The sequence below is a fragment of the Eulemur rufifrons genome, chromosome 2 (genome assembly GCF_041146395.1).
Source record: "Eulemur rufifrons isolate Redbay chromosome 2, OSU_ERuf_1, whole genome shotgun sequence".
In the NCBI taxonomy this organism is placed as follows: Eukaryota; Metazoa; Chordata; class Mammalia; order Primates; family Lemuridae; genus Eulemur; species Eulemur rufifrons.
Window position 1 is genome coordinate 89,159,424 of NC_090984.1, and position 18,012 is coordinate 89,177,435.

The following is an 18,012-nucleotide window of genomic DNA, read 5'->3' on the forward strand; positions in this document are numbered from 1 at the left end:
TTGATGAACTTAAAAGGTAGGCAGGAATTAGAGCATGGAGACTATGAATACCTTCTAAAAGAGTATAGCATGAGCAGATTTACCTATCAGGAGGCTGACTATTACAGTAGTATAGAAGATAGATTGTAGGGAAGTGTGACTCCAGGGAGGGCATCCAGTTAAGGTAAAGTTATGAGAACCTGAACCAAGGCAGAGGCAACTGGATAGAGAGGAGGAAAAAAATCTGATAGACATTTAGGAGGTATATGCAGAAGGATTTAATGAGTGAGTGAACCTGAGGAAAAAGTATGAGATTGGATGAGGATAAGTGCCAGGTTTCTGACTTGGATGGGGTCATTTATTAGGAGACAGCATACAACAGAAGAAGCAGGCTGGTTGGAAAACATAATGAATTCAGTTTGGGACATACCGAATTTCAGATGACTATGACACATTCAGATGGAACTTTTCATCTGGGCAGTTGGATTTGTTGCCAAGGAAAGAGGAAGATAAAGATTTTTCACCAAGAAGGAAACAACTAATTTTCAAAGTAGGTTTGAAATAACAAGTATAGAGAAGCCAAGGAGAAAAAGTCAAACCAAAGAAGAAAACATAAAGGAGAGAGTCATCAGCATTGTCAAATGCCATTTCAAGGTCAAGTTGAGAGCTGAAACACACTCACTGTCTTTGGCAATTAGAAGGTTATTGCTGACCTTGGTAATAAGATGCTGTAATGGCTCGAGGTGTCCTCAGTTGGAGTGCAGTGGGTCAAGGACTGAATGGAGGTAGTCAAGTTGCTAATGACTATCTAAAAGCTTTTCTCTAAAGTATCTAAAAATAGCTATTCATAGAAGTATATAGGATAGGAGGGACTTCTTTTTAAGATAGGAAAGACCTACCATTCATATACAGAAAGAAAAGAGATGCTTGAGAAGGAAATATGAGAATAAATGAGAAAGAGGAAAATTTTACAAAGCAATGTTCTGAAAGAGACAGAAGAGGATGAAATCAATATACAAAAAGAGAGATTAATTTTGGACAAAAGAAAGAACACCTCTACTAAGACAGGAGTCAAAAGGAAAGGAGAGAAAGGAAATTAAAGGAATGTACATTTGATGGCATCACTATTCTCTGTGAAAATGGGGACAAGATCATCCGTTGAGAGAGAGAGAAATAAAAAAACCTTGAGAAGAGTGGTAAAAGTTTAGAATAGTCATCACGTCATGAATCTTAGATTTCTAGTCCTACTCTCCTAGGAGAGGAAATTGACAGGAAAATATAAAACATTTGTTGCTGAAGATCCAGCTGAAGTTAGAGGCCATGCATTTGTAGTGACTTCAGCTCCATGCTGGTTATGTGAAACATTCCAGCAACAAATCCAAAGCGGAGGCTAGAAGTGATTGGATCAATCCAAGGTTTGCAATTTGAAGGGTAAAAGCTATAGAAGTTCCTGGTGACTCCTGGTTTCCTGGGGAAACTAGAGAAGACCTCAGTCAGCCTTTTAGATGGGCGGGCCCTGAAAAGAGCTTTCCCAAAGTGCAGGAGCATATAAATGCTTTTTAAATAAAAATTTAAGTAGAATTTTATTAAAATATAACATACATGCAGAGAATACACAAATCTTAGGTATCTAATTTTATTTGCTCAAAGTGAACACATCTCTTTAGTCAGCACCCAGATCAAAAAACATATTGTTATGAGTGCTCCAGAATTCCAGAAGCCCCTGGTTTGCCTCCTTCTAGTCACTAACCCCTGAAAGGTAACCAATATCCTGACTTCTAATACCACAGATTAGTTTGTTTTCAAATTTTATATGAATTGAGTCATGCAGTATGTACTCATTGTGTGTGTCTTCTTTTGCTCAACATTTTTTTTTTTTTGTGAGAATCATCCATGTTGTATATAATGATAGTTATTTCTTCCTCATTCCACTTTTAGGTATAAACCCAAAGGAAATTTCTAGCTATGATGTGCATGACAAAATGTTCAGAGAAGCATTATTTAATCCCCACTGGAAATAGTCCAAATGTTTACCAACAATAGAAAGAATAAATAAATGGTTATATATTCATAGTATGTAATATTAAACATGTTTTTTAAAAAGTATAGTTTTTTTATTTTCCATTTTTGCCTTGATCTATCCCTATCCAACATTCCTATTCTAGCCACATTAGCTTTCACCTGCATCTGAGGTAACTCATGTTAACAACTTGTTATATATATTTCCATATTTTCTCCTGATGTCATATATAGACACACATACATACATATATATATTTATATATGTATAAACAAATATCTGTGGAGGAGTTATTATAAAAAGTGGGATTACAATATACACCATTTTCTACATCTTGCTTTGTCATGTCATCATATTGAAACCAGGATTCCTATATTCTTTAGATAGTATATGTCTGGAATAATATAATGAAAATATTAAAAATTATGAAAGTTTGGTTAAATTTTATTGAAGCTATTTAGTTATTAATTGGTTCATATCATCTAGAATGAAGAAGTTAGAGAATTCATTTTAATAAACATTTATTACTATGCCAAGTATATTGCTAAGCCTTGAGGATTTTTCTCTTTGCTAAGTACACTTAGAGAACTGTGTTCAGTTTTGGACACCATAGTATAATTCTAAGGATAAACCAGAGCCTGTTCAAAGGAGAGAAACAGGAATATCTAGTGAGAGAACTAACAACTTGAACTGGGAGTAAGGTAGCGGTATAGATGAGAGATAACTATTTTCTTCAAGTATTGAAGGCTCATTATGTGAGAAAAAATTAGAATGACAATAAAAGGTGAGAAGTTATGGAGAAACATTTAAATTCAGAATAAAAATAATCTTCTAACGTGAAACTTCAGAAATGGAATGGAATCTCTTGGGGCCCAGACAGATACTTGATTATATACTATATGATGATTTCAAGCCACAAGTAGGTGGTTCCTTTAAGGTCCCTTTTATCTTGGAATGACATGACCCTAGTATTTATTTAAATTTTTCATTTTCCTTGACAGATATAATATTATGACCATTGTTTTTAATGGAAAATGATTGAAAGTGAAAATCTAAACCAAGAAGAAATAATTAAAGAACTGGTGAGTCAAAACCAAACTTATTTTCAACATTTGTGACAATATTAAATGGAACATTTTTATGCTCCTTTCTAAAGCTGGAAGGGTTATTTAGTGATTTCTTTTACCCTGTGACTTTTGAAAACAGAGAAAAATCACACATGTAGTACAACTTTCTCTCTTGAGAGAGTACAAAAATGGCATCATTTCAATTGATAATTTATAATTTCTAATGGCAAAAGTCTTTTTGTATCATCTAAAATAAGTAGTAACCCAGTTTCTTTCTCTTTAAACAGTGTTTGTGCAATGGTTTATCTTATGAGATGGTTGTACAAGAAGGATCAGACACTTCAAGACTGGAGATGTTTTTCTCAGGGTATCCTCGTATAGTTGGACTGTCATTGTTTCCTAACTTAATAAGTCTTACAATTGTTGCTCAAGATATAAAAGAAATTTCAGGGTTAGAGACTTGTTTACAACTTAAAGAACTTTGGATTGCTGAGTGCTGCATAGAGGTAACTCTAAATATATTAACCTTATATGGAGTATTTTATCCTGAATTCTTTGGCTTTGGAAAAATAATTTATTGAAATATATCTATAAGGCATGGGTAAAACAGATAAATGGACAAAAGATAGAAATTAATTTGTACAAAGGAAAATCTAGAAATAAGGAATTAAAATATAAACATATTCTACTTTTTGGTAATCGTATCAAATCATAGCCAGTATTACTTAGTAGTAACATTGGCTTACTTAGACACAATTGGCTGTTGAAATTATAACATCTAAAAACAATATTGCAAAATGTATCAAGAGCCATAAAAATGTGCATAGTACATTCTTTTCAACTTAGAAATCCCTATTCTAAAATTTTATCCTAGAGAAGTAATTCAACAGCAGAAAATAACTATATGCATGAGGATATTTGTTGTGTTATTTATAATAGCTAAAAATTTGAAATGTAAATATGTCACACATGAGGTAATTTTTAAGAAAATTATAAACTTCAAGAAGTATTTTCTAATTATCAAATATCATAATTTGAAGGATTATAGAAACAGTTTTAAGTTAAAAAATCTTCCAAATGTATGTGCATTATGATTATAACCACATAAAAGTAGGTCTAGAGTTGATTAAAATTTAAAGAGAATAGCAAAGTTGAAAATAGTACTTAGGTGGAAAGACTATATGCTTTTTCTTTTAAAAAAATTTAGTTCATTTTGATGGATATTTATTTTGTAATAAAATGTAATATTTAAGAGAAAATGTAGTTAGAAACCTACTTTATTGAAAGGATTAATGACAAAACATAAGCTAACATGAGTCTGTCTCCCTCTTTGTTTTTTTACAGAAAATTAGAGGTCTTCAAGAATGTAGAAATTTGGAAAAACTGTATTTATATTATAATAAAATTTCCAAAATAGAAAATTTAGAGAAATTAATCAAATTGCAGGTTCTTTGGCTAAACCACAATACAATTAAAAATATTCAGGTAAGATAATTTCAATGATTTCTATGTAAATCCATGGCTAGTATAATTATTGTTGTTAAAAAGAACTAACATGTATGTAGCATTTTATAATGTACATAGAGCTTCTTTTACATCACTTTCTTTACTCTCACAACAAGCCTGAGAGATAAGGTGGTGTTATTCCTTCTTTGAAGTTAAAAAGAAAAAAAAAAAAAAAAAAAAAGAGGTTTAGAGGCATGATATAACGTGCCAAAGATTATAAATGTATTCTGTGAGATATGTTCCTTTTCCTCCTACTGCTCTCCTTTTCCTCTCCACTCCCCTCCCTTTTCCCTCCAATAATTTCCTCTAGGTTCCAGGAGAGAGAAACAAGGATGGCTTCTCTGAAGCACCCATTTCCCTCTGTGCTTGTGAAGTACAAAGCACCCAATACTCAGAGCACCTGGAGAACTAACCAGATTGATCAGAGATGATTTATAAGTAAAGACTTTTAATGACTTTTTTTTCTAAATTATATTGTCTGAATTTTTAGGGCTTACAAACTTTGAAGAATTTAAATGATCTCAACCTTGCTGGAAATCTAATAAGCAGCATTGGTATGTACTATTTCATTTGGATTCTGAGATAATGCTACAACAATTTTTACTAGTATAAAAAAGTACATGCTTTGATTTCTTTTTTTTTTTAGACTTTTTGTATATCATTGCAAAGCATTTCTCAACCTGTGATTACAGGATGTGAAAATATTACCCACTAATCAGTTGTTACTAATTATACAATGATACCATTAGTCTTATTTATATGCAAGAATTGATGGCCATATACAACTTAGAAGTATAACATGACATGAACAGGAGTAAAACAAGAAATTTAATTTTTCTTTCATCTTATTTTTCAAAGGCCGATGTCTTGACCCTAATGAACAACTGGAAAAATTAAACCTTTCTGGTAACCAAATATGTTCTTTCAAGGTATGTTTAAGTGGAATGATTCATTTTTATTTATCAGCATGGATCATGAACCATTTTGTTGCATAAAATGTACTAAAAAGTTCCCTTTTAAGAATAATTTTATTATTTTGGGATACCTGATACTCCAGGAAATTTGAGAGTCAGCTGCCTACATTGGCCTTAATGACCTGATACTATTAAAGCCAAACAAGTAACTATTTACTTGGCTCTTAGGATGTCATTTTCTCTTAGTTTTCTTTCAGTTTTTCTGGTTACAACTCTTCAGTTTCTGTTTTTTCATCCTTTCCTAGCATCTAAAAAATTGACTGCCCTTGATCAATCCTGGGATTGTTTCTCATTTCTATCTGCCTTCATTCTCTAAATAATCTCATCATGTCTTATGACTTTAAATACCTTTTATCCACTGATTACTCCTAAATTGGTACCTTTAGTTTCTCTGACAACTCCCCAGAACTATAAACTTCTCCTATCCTAACTTGAATTGATTTCCCCTCCACCAAACTTTCTTCTCCTGCAGCCTTCCCCACTTCTCTAAATGGTATCTCCATTCTTCCAGTAACTTAATCCAAAATCCTTCATCATTTTTTACTTCCCTTATCCAATCCATCAGCAAATTCTGTTGGTTTCACCTTCAGAATATGTCCAGAGTCTGAACAATTCTTACCACCTGCATCACTACTAACCTGGTTCAAAACGTCATTATCTCTAACCTACGTTATTGAAAATTAAAAAAAAAAAACTCCTAACAGCTCTTTCTGTGTTTATCTTTTCTCTACTATTAATCTGTGCACACACTCCCTTTAGGGCCTTTCCACTAGCAGGAATATTCGTCCCTCACATACCTGCATGGCTCATTTCTTCATTTCTTTCAGATCTTTGTTAAAATGTTATGTTCTTAGTGATGCCTTTGCTGCCCAATTTTGTAATAGCAACAACTCCCACTCCCCTCCCCAACCTGCCGCACTCCTTATCACACTTCCTCTGTTTTACTTTTCCTTTTGACACATCCCTTGCTATAATACAAGCTCCATGAGTACAGGAACTTTGCCTATTTTGTTCACCACTATACCCACAATGCTTAAAACGGCGATAGATATGTAGTAAATCTCAATAAACATTTGTCAAGAACATGAATGAAAAATAGCCAAATGAAAGGACTTATGTTGATCACGTATAATATGGGTTAAAATATGTGGCATTCATAATTTTGACAATATAAGATTTAAGGTGCATATTCAAACACTTCCTCTAAAAAGTATTGAAGAAAGATAGGTAAATATACTATAGAAATAATTTTGAATTGATAAGTATTAAAATAGGCATTCTTACTCAGAGAAGAATATAACAAGACCAAAAAGCTATAGAATGAGGCAGAATAAGTACTTTAAAAAGAAATTTAAACACTATTTTATTTTATTAGTCAAATTCAGGAGGAAATATTTAACATGAACTTTGAAGTGTCAACAGAATTTTAACAGGCATTGCAGGAGGATTTTTCTGGGCAGTAGAGGGTGGGCATTCTAAGATGGGAACAACAATATGCACAAAGGCATGGAAGTAAGAAATCAAGAGGTATATTTGAGTAACATCAGCATTATCATTTGACTGGAGTATAGAGTATACAGGAGAATATTGAAAGTTAAGACTAGAAAGGTCAATGGTGTCTTTAATATGGTCTGTACTCTATTGGCAACAAAGAGCTATTAAAGTTTTTGAGCAAGGAAGTGATATAATCAGATGTTCTTTAGGGATGGTAATCTGGAATTACTCTTTGTTGGTTTGGAGCAACTGCAAGCAGAAAACCCAGTTAAGATATTATAGAATAGTGTAAATGAGAGATTATGAGAATCTGAACTAGGGCATTAACAGCAAAAAAAGAAGAAACAGAAGGAGCAGGGAGGAAGAGGGAGAGGAGGAGGAGGAGAATTATTTGCAGGATTTGGCAGCTAGTAGAATATGAAGATCGAGAGAGTCCAAAATGAATCTGAGAGTACAGTTCTTAGCAAGCTCAGGAAATACACAAAATCAGAAAAAATGGCTAATTTGGGAGGAAAGAGAATATATTTGGTCCTGGATATGTTGAGTTTAGAGTACCAGTGGGGCCATGGTTGAAAATGAGGGGCTGAAATTCCAGGGCTAGAGTACTTAAGAATTATTAGAAGACATCTCATATGGATTAAATATCCATAAAGAATGAATCTTTGCTCTTGGAAAATGTATTTATTTAGGGGATTTGAAGAAAATGAGGAGCCAATAAAAGATGGACAAAGATCTCTCAGAAGAGCTGAAGAGTAAAGGATAAGAGAACTTTAAACAGGATAGTCCATAGTCCCAAATTAGGCAGAGAGATCAAGGATGACAAGGACTAAAATAACTGTCATAAGTTATCATGGAAGCAAATATGCTTATGCCAGGCCATGTCTCAAAGAGTCATAGTCATGGGACCCTTTCTGCTTGGCTAATATGTTTTGGCAGTATGTTTGATGGCTTGCTGGCATTTAACTGATTGGTTATTTAGTGAACTGGGCTAGCAAACACCTGGTCAAGCAAGTCAGAAGTTGAGACTGAAAATTTGTGATCTGGGTGGAATTAGATAAAGGTCTTCTTCGTGGATCAGTCATATGTCCTTAGTGGGTTCCTTACTGAATGTAGATTGACTGAAGGCAGACAATGAGTAAATAATCTAGCCTATTACTGTTTCATGGATACTGGCAGAAGAAACAAAACTCGTGGGTCAGACAAAAGACTTTATTACTCATGCCACAGAAAGTAGCATGAACACAATGTTGGTTTGGTTCAGTTTCCTATGCCCCTCAAATCCCACGGGGGTGACTGGTAGGCCTGATGGATTCTGAACATGCAATAGGTTCGCATCATATCACATCTAAGGAACTCGGGAGCTTAGGAAATCTACTACTTTAGAAGGAAGCTTGCTTTCTATAGAAGGACAGGGGGTTGGGAGGAGTAGGGACATTACCTCATACCTCGAGGTTGCTCACTGCACACACAATGCTGGGAAATGGGTAAAGAGCACTCATGCCTTGCACTCTTGGCATAGCAAGCAAGAGTGTAAAGGGATGCTTAGTGCCCATGGCCTCTCCCAGCACTGAGACCATCAGATAAGGGATCAGAGTAAACATGGAAAATAAGCCATGATAGAAAACCAGAGACACTCAGAGGGTGGTAACAGTTGTCACAGGGACAGCTAGTAAGATAGATAAGTGTGTTGTGTGTGTATGTGTGTGTGTGTGTGTGTGTGTGATTCCCCCCTTCTAGTTCTGCCAGCATAAAATGCTACACTAAATCTTTAAGTCAAGACTAACTACATGGAAATTTTAAACCAGTCTGTTAAACACATCACAAAATTAAAAGGCAAAGAAAACATCTGGGAAATTATTCTTACTATTAAAAGAGCTCTTTTAAACCCATTAGGAGCAAATAACCTAAGATACCCAGTAGAAGAAAGGATAAATGAGCAAATAATTCGTAGAATTGAACTCCACATGGCTAGTAAATTCATAAAAGAATTTTCAATGTCACTAAGAATGAATAAAATGAAAATTAAAGCATGATATAACTTTTAACTGAACATATTTTAGATAGTCAAGATTTTTATAAATATGTACTCTGTGCTAGCAAGATTGGGATACGATGGACATTTATATGATGGTGGTGGTAGTTTAAAGTGGTAGAGATTTTCTGGAAAGCATTTAGACAATATGTACCAAGTCCTTTAAAAAGGTTTCTATCCTTTGACCTATCAATTCCCCTTCTAGGAATCTCTTCCAAGAAAATAATGTGAAATGTGGACAAAGCTTTATGCTTAAATATGTTAAAATTGCAGAAGAGATCAGAGAGAGCTATGAAAGATAAATGCAGAGTGCTGTGGGAACATATGAAAGGACAACCTAGCCTTACTTGGGAGGTCAGGACAAGACATCCTTGAGGAGGTAATGTTGCAGCTGACATGTGAGACCTAAGTAGGAGTAGCCTAGGGAAAGAGCCTTACAGGCAAAGATTAGAGCATGTGTGAAGGCTCAAGGTAGTAAAAAGGAGTATGGCAGAGCCAAGGAACTAGAAATCCTGTGTGGCTGGAACAGAGTGAGGGAGGCAATTGTTAGATGAGGCTGAAGAAGATAAATGCAGGATGTTGGGAAGATAAGGGATTGCCCTGCCAAGAAACCTATAGAAATTTATCTTACTCTGGCTAGCCATGGTAGCCTTGGGGTGGTTATAAGAGTAGGCTGCACAGGCAGAAATATCTGTCAGTTCTAGCCCTGCCCCATACCAGAGGCAGCAATATATAGTGGGAACATGAAGTTTAGGTGAAATAAAGCTCCTAGAATAGTGACTAGCACATAGTAAGGACTCAACCGATATGTTGTTTTTATTATTTTATTACTATTACATTAACCTGTTGCATTTTGATATCCTCATTTTAAAATGATACTATTGTGAAAAGTCATTGTATGACATAATATTAAGAAAGCTGTCTATAGTAATGATGGCTATCATGAAAACATTGAACATGATTCACAGGAACTTTTACTATCTTCATATTAGGAATGTTCCTGAAACACTATTATCATAGATTTTTATCTCTAATCTTTTATCTCACCTTAAAAAGACACTCTTTTGGTAATGATGGAATAACTTCTGTGCCCAGCTTCCATCCATACCAGGCACCACAACACAAATTTTCAATGACATAAGTGGGGGATTCCCATATAGGACTTCAGAGTTCACACCCACCATCTCTTAGCCTGGACTGATGGCCAAATGAAACACAGCCACCCAGTGATCAAAGAGTAATCAAAGGGCTCCTCAGAACAGTTGAACAGTTTGCCTTCATTACCCCTGTAGAATTTGACCAAATAATTCTCTGTACATCCTTAAATCTCCCTTTTGGAGCAACTCTGCTTAGTCCCGCTCCCACCGTGGGCTCAGCTCTAGCCTCAGGTCAGGCCAGTAAGTCACATTTTCACTTGTCGAGAGAGAGTCTGGAATACATTGGCCACCTGACCCTGACTTATTCTTGATTTTAGCAACCTAACTTCACTACTCTCTTTTCCATTCCATTTGTACTTTATCTTTAGAACAAATGCCTCCTAGTTCTTCTTTTGGATTTCTCTTAATTCTGATTCTGACTCTCCTAATTAGTATCTTTTCAAGTTTGACCTCACCATAGTACCATCTTACCTCAGGCATCATCCTAGTAATGAGGAAGATGTAAGGATGTCTTCGAGGTTGGTAGAAAGTAATAATTCAATTTACAAATTTATTTAGTGCCTACTTTGTTCTAAGTGCTGAGTGTTGGGAATTCAATGTTAAGACACAAACTCTGCTCTCAAAGAGTTTATCTCAGAGGTTGGCAACCTTTTTCTGTAAAATGCCTAGTATTAATAGAAAATATTTCAGGCTTTGTGGGCCACATGTGGACTCTAATTGCATATTCCTTAATTTTTTACAACACTTTAAAAATGTAAATATCATTCTTAGTTTGTAGACTGAGGGCCATAGCCCATATGGATTTACAGACTTGTGGATGCACAAGCAATTGGCCATAGGAGATGGTAAATTTCATAACAAAGCTAAGCCCACTGGCTAAGAGAGGTCCTAAGAGGAGCATCTACCCCAATCTTGGGGGATAAAAAAGGCTCCCAGAGAAGATGACACCTGCGTTAGTCCCTGACAGATTAAGAGGTAAAATTGAAGTAAAGATCAGTTCAACCAAAGGGAGCAGGATGAGTGAAGGTCTAAAGACAAGACAGGGTCTGGCACATTTTAAAAATTCAAGTGATTCAAGTTGGCTAAATCATACAATGTTACGACTTAAACAGAAAGAGGCAGACTGCAGAGTTAAGCAAAGACCAGAGGACAAATAAAGGAAAATGTAAACAATGACTTTAGACATCAGGATAAAAGGACTTTAAGGAGAAACATTTGTCTGGGAGTGCATTATTAACCCCTCTTCCTCCATAGTTTGTGAGGAACTGAGGCCCTCGAGAGAAAGCTAGGTTTTAGCTGATCATAATAAGTAGAAAGGGTATTTATGGAAAAAACAAAACAAACAAAAAACAACAAAAAGTCAGGAATTGCATGGTGACTGTTTGTAATGAACAGGGATCCCATAGCCTTTGGGAGCAGATCTGGAGGGCAAGGAAGACTGAGAACAGTATTTCTAGGTGGTAAGTATAGGAGACAGAGGTGAAGGAAGCAGAGACCTACAGTACCCTGGGGACAAGTGTTAGCAGAAGGGGCTGTGCAGAGGGGACAACTTCCTGATGAATAAATGTGCTCATGTGACTGGCTCCAAGGTTCCAGTTGGAATACATGGTTTAGTAAATATTTAAAATGCATAGTTTGTATAGAGTCTGCTGTTTAATTATTATTAATCTATTCTTCAGGAATTTAGCATGTTTTTCACTAGAGAAAAACATGTTAGCCATCTAAATCGCTTTAATATATCTAAGCACATTATTAGAATACATGACATTAGATTATGGGTGATCTTAAGTGTTCAAAGCAGCCTTTAGAAATGGAAAGTCACAATAAATTAATTAATTGAACATTATCATTATTGTTGTTTTAGGACCTCACTAACTTAACCAGGCTGCGTTGCTTAAAGGATTTATGTCTGAATGATCCTCAGTATAAAACCAATCCAGTTTGTCTGCTGTGTAATTATTCCACACATGTATTGTATCACCTGCCTTGCCTTCAAAGGCTAGACACATTTGATGTGTCAGCAAAGCAAATCAAGGAACTGGCAGATGTAAGTACATCCATAATCAGGTATCTGTGGCTTAAATTTTATTAATTAACTGCTTCTTTCTGGCTGTGTCCACATATGGTAGGTAGGATCAGCAGGTCAGTTCTTGTTGCCAATTCCACTTTGCCCAGTGAACAGATATTTCATATGAAATTATGTAAATAATAACACTAATACTAGGGTCTCAATTTTGATGATATTACTGGAAGGTGAAATAATAGAAAAACATTAGTCTCTACAAAACTAGAAGAAGGGAAATTTGACAAATTATCAACGTTGTTAAGAATAATTGGACTAGTGCTATATGTACAAAAAATTAAAGCTTTAATACAATGGAAATGTAACAAGTAACTGCCTCTCATTTGGAATAGTACATATCAAAACTAGAAAATACCCATGGTTGATGGTAGTATGCCAAACATTAGGTAGATTTTAATATAATTAAAAAGATGGCTCGTGATTCCCTGGAAATTTAAGTGGGTCTTTGTACACTGCCATCACATCTCTGAAATTTTGAAGACAGCTGTTCCTGGGCTGCTACTGATGGTGACCTCCCAGTAAGGGGACCACTTTGACATGCCACCAAGGGATCTCTAATTTCATAATGGAGTTCATAGGAATTCTCCATGCTTATTAATAGTCTTTCCATATTATAGTTCTACCTCTCCTTCTAGTCCAGTGCCACTCCCCTTGCTCCATTTGTGTATTCAGTTAATCATCCAGTAAATAGCTTTGAGTATCTAGTGTGCCATGCATGCGTACGCCCCCACATGAGGCCCTTCCATCTTTTCCCACGGCTCAGCCATCACGTCAACATAGGTAAGGAATATCTTGATCTATTTATCTTAACTTGTTTCTCTTCTCTTGCTAGCCTGAAGATTTGTTCTTAAGTTCTATTTTCTCTTCACTTTTTTCTAAGACTTAGATTATCCTGTTCTTCATCCTCAAACTAAGAAGCGAACTGTCTTAACAACACTGAGCAAAATGCTAGCATTCTTGTCTACTACTAGTCGTTGGAGGACCAGGACAGAATGTCTTCTCCAACAATGCTAATTAAAAATAATAACAAAATTTCATAGTATCAACCATATTTTTGAAATTTCCATAATTTTACATCAGGCAAAGATTCTACAAAAGTGAACAGGATGAACATACTTCACGAAATTACTTGGCTGGTTCACTTATCTAACAAATACTTAATGCCTATTATATTCTAGGCACAGTTCAAGGCACTAGAGATATAGAGTGACGAAACCAATCTGTGCTTTCTTGGAGCTTACATTCTAATGAAAGAAGACAGATAATAAGCAACAAAATAAATAAACAACTAATACATCAGACAATAATAAATGTTATGGAGAAAAATAAAACAAGGGTGAAGGAAAAGGGATTATTGATAGGGGCAGAGAAAGGGATGTTGGCTGTTTTATTGTCAGGACTGGAGTTGGGGATAAGGTGATGACATTTGAGCCGAGACCTGAAGGAAGTGAGGGAGCAAGCCATGTGATATCTGGGGTGAGAGCTTTTTAGGGATCAGCAAGTGCAAAGCCCCCAAGGCAGGAGGATGCCTGTTATATTTGAAGGACAACAAAGACGGTAGTGGGGGTGGAGCTGACGACAGGAGGGGAAGAGAAGATATAAAGACAGGAGTGGTAGGGGCCCGATCACATGGGACTCTGTAGAATGTTGTAAGAACTTTGACTTTTACTTTGAGTGAGATAGGGGCCACTGGAAAATGTCGAGTAGAGCAGAGAAGGGATGACTTATGTTTTAAAGGGATCCTTTTGAATAATGGATTAAGAATAGAGGATTAGAGGGGAAAGGTGAAAGCGGAGAGACCAGTTAGATTATTCTAGTAATTTAGATGAGAGATGGAGATGGTTTGATATAGGGTGTTAGTAAAGGAAGTGGTAAGAAGTAGTCAGATTCTAGTAGTAGTTACAAGGTGAAACCTATCTGAATTTGCTGATGGATTAGACATGAGGTGCAAAGGAAGGAAGGAGAGAATAATTCCAAGTTACTGGCCCAAGCAATGGAAAGAATAAGTTGCTATTTGATGAGATGAGGAAGAGTATGAGAGGGTAGGTTTAGGAGGAGGAATCACAATTTAATTTCAGGCATGTAAAGTTTGAACAATCTTCTGAACATCCAAAGGGACATGTTCAATAAGTAATTGGATATGAGAGTCTGCTATTTAAGAGAGTTTCCCAGATTGGAAATATAAATATGAATTGAAAACAGAAAGATGGCACTTAAAGCCATAGACTGGATGAATCACCAAGGTAATGGTGTGGATGGGTAAGTGTGTCATTTGGGTGTTAAAGGCTGTGGAGATGAGGAGGAACCTGCAGAGGACACTGAGAAGGAGAACTAGGAGAGGCAGGTTCTTCTGAGTTTCTGACCGAGATTCTTATATATTTGGTTGAGTTTTGTATATGTGAAGAGTAGTATAAAGAACAAAATAAGGAATTGTTACACAGTTCCCGACCTCTTAAATTATGTCATTATATTTCAGTTTTCCCACTGTAAAATATTTATTCTTCCTTTACATTTTAAGACACAAATAGGATAGATAATTCAGTTCAACTTTTGATTCAGACCAAAATGATTTTTACAATTCAAAGTATTTTTAATTTATGGATTGATATAGATTTCTAAAATGCTTTCTTCATTACTAGTCATAACAAGACAAGTCGTGGCAACTCTCTGTGATAAATTCTTCAACAGAGTGCTATTGATTCTTCAAATTTTCACCATGACTGTGAAGTAGTTTGTGTAAACTACAAGTGGCAAGTAAAGTCAGAACCTACCAGGAAGACCATTGAGAAATCAGATTGAAACAGAGAGAAGAACATGGGGTTTCAAATCAGAAGACTTCGATTCTTTCTACTTGTCACTTTGGCAAGACCCTTCACCTTGCTGAGTTTCAGTTTACTATTAAAATGATGATGTTGAAAATACTATCTACCCTTTACCACGGGGTTGCTGTGGGGATCCAATGAGTTACTGTGCATAAAAACCCATTTTAATTGTTATGTACAACAAAAATGATCACTATGAAACTATAGTTGAGCATGTTTATGACTTTTCATTCTTTTTTGGCTATCAAAGAAGCACAGGGATCAAATTTTGCCTTAATACAAACCTGCAACTGAATCATAAGTAGTCCAATTTCTAAAAAACTTTTCTATTTTAACAGGCAAGTAATTCTACCAAAGTCCTTGAAAATTGCTTTGACATTAATTCATAAAAGTCCATACCCAAAAAGAAAATTGCATATAATCAGCCTACAAAGCTTTTTTGCTTCTATATTTATGATTTACACAACAGTCTTCCCTCCTTTTCCATAATTTTAGTATATATTCTCAAAGAACAAGAACCAAAAATGCTTCCTGATTGTTACTTGTTTGCTTCCCGTTCCTGACTCTAATTTTGGAAAAGTTTAGGAATAGTAAAATATCACAATTTATGTTCCTATATGAAAATATAGGCATAGTCTTAATAAAATAGAAAAATGAAGAAAGTGTGGAAGGAAACACTAGAAACTAAAATCAGTGGTTATCCATGGAAGATGGGGCAACTGGGAAAATGGACAACACATGTGGGAAGTAGACTTTTCAATGTATATCTTTTAATTTTTTGGTTTTTGAAATATTTGAATACACTGCTTATTAAAAAATTTAAAACAAAGTAAAAAAGTAGTACTTTTTATCTTTTAGATAGAATATTTTAGTATAATTTTGTATAATTAAATAAGCATAAGTTTAGTAAGTATGATATTAAAACATTATTTGTTGCTTATATGAAATTCAAATTTAACTTGGCATCTTGCATATTACCTTACAAAATAACTACTTCTATCCCATGTTCTCTTGCTGTTTCCCCTTTTATCTTTAGTTTACATGTAATAATTCTACATATTTATGGGATGCACAGTGATATTTAAATACTCATATATAATATATAATGATCAAATCAGGGTAATTAGCATATCATTCCTTTGTGTTGTGAACATTCAAAATCCTCTCTTCTAGCTTTTTGAAAAATACAATAAATCATAACTGTGTTCACCCTATGGTACTGCAGAACACCAGAATTTATTCCTTCTATCTAGCTATAATTTTGTACCCATTAAGCAACCTCTCCCTATCCTTCCCTCCCTTCTTCGTCCCATCCTCTAATACCCACAATTCTCAATTCTACTCTACTTTCATGAGCTCAAAATTTTCTTTAGCTGCCACATATGAGTGAGAACATGCAGTATGTATCTTTCTGTGCCTGACTTATTTTGCTTAACATAATGTCCTTCTGGCTCATCCATGTAACTGTGACTGATAGGATTTCATTCTTTTATAAAGCTGAATAGTATTCCATTGTGTATATATACCACATTTTCTTTATATATTCATCTGTTGATGGACATTTAGGTTGATTCCATATCTTAGCTATTGTGAATAGTGCTGCAATAAACATGGGGGTACTGGTATCCTTTTGATATACTGATTTGCTTTCCTTTGGATAAATACCTAGTAGTGGGATTACTGAATTGTATAGTAACTATATTTTTAGTTTTTTGAGAAACCTCCATGATGGCCGTACTAATTTTCATTCCCACCAAAGAGTTCCCTTTGCCTCCAGCATTTGTTGTTTTGTCTTTCTGATATTAGCCATTCTAACTGGGATGAGATGATATCTCATTGTGGTTTTGATTTGCATTTCTCTGATGATTAATGATGTTGAGCATTTTTTCATATGTTTGTTGGTCATTTGTATGTCACCTTTGAAGAAATGTCTATTCAGTTTCTTTGCCCATTTTTAAATTGGATTATTTAGTTTTTTTGCTGTTGAGCTGTTTGAGTTCCTTGTATATTCTGGATATTAGTCCCTTATCAAATGAATACTTTGCAAATCTTTCTTAGTCTGTTTTGTGTTACTATGAAGAAATACCTGAAGCTGGGTAATTAATAAATTTTTTTTAAAGGTTTATTTGGCTGACAATTCTGATGGCTGGAAAGTTCAAGATTGGGCATCTGCATTTGAGGAAGGCTTTAGGCTGCTTCTACTCATGGCAGAAGGCAAAGGGGAGATGGTGTGTGCAGACATCACATGATAAGAAAGGAAGTAAGGGGGGGAGGTACCAGGCTCTTTTTAATAACCAACTCTTGTAGGAACTGGAGAGTGAGAATTTATTCACCCCTGAGAGAGAGCATTAATCTATTCATGAAGGATCCACTGTCATGAACCAAACACCTCCCATTATGCCCCAACACTGGGGATCATGAAGTTTGGAAGGGGACAAACCATATCCAAACCATGGCAATTGGATTATTTGGTTTTTTTGTCGTCAAGTTCCTTATATATTCTGGATATTAATCCCTTATTGAATCAATAGCTTGCAGATATTTTCTCCCATTCTACAGGTTGTCTCTTCACACTGTTGATTGTTTCCTGTGCTATGCAGAAGCTTTTCAGTTTAATATAGTACCATTTGTCTGTTTTTGGTTTTGTTGTCTATGCTTTTGAAGCCTTAGCCATACAATCTTTGCCTCAATCAATGTCCTAAAGCATTTCTCCTCCATTTTCTTCCAGTAGTTTTATAGTTTCAGGTCTTAGGTTTAAGTCTTTAATCCATTTAGAGGTGTTTTTTTTTTCAAATACAATATAAGATAATAGTCTAGTTTCATTCTTCTGCATATGGATTTCCTCTTGTTTTATATTTAAGAAGTCATTAGAGATTTT

At 35.1% G+C, this 18,012-nt stretch overlaps 1 protein-coding gene across 1 annotated transcript in view; it reads left to right on the forward strand.

The window, feature by feature from the left end:
* The first annotated feature begins 3,033 nt into the window (after positions 1-3,033).
* The window catches only part of LRRC9 (leucine rich repeat containing 9), a 104,433-nt gene continuing 89,454 nt past the window's right edge, over positions 3,034-18,012 (forward strand). The window contains exons 1-6 of the mRNA XM_069465013.1: positions 3,034-3,081; positions 3,354-3,572; positions 4,411-4,551; positions 5,063-5,126; positions 5,431-5,501; positions 12,094-12,276. Of these exons, the coding sequence (XP_069321114.1) occupies positions 3,034-3,081; positions 3,354-3,572; positions 4,411-4,551; positions 5,063-5,126; positions 5,431-5,501; positions 12,094-12,276 (726 nt within the window). The remainder of the gene's footprint in view (positions 3,082-3,353; positions 3,573-4,410; positions 4,552-5,062; positions 5,127-5,430; positions 5,502-12,093; positions 12,277-18,012) is intronic.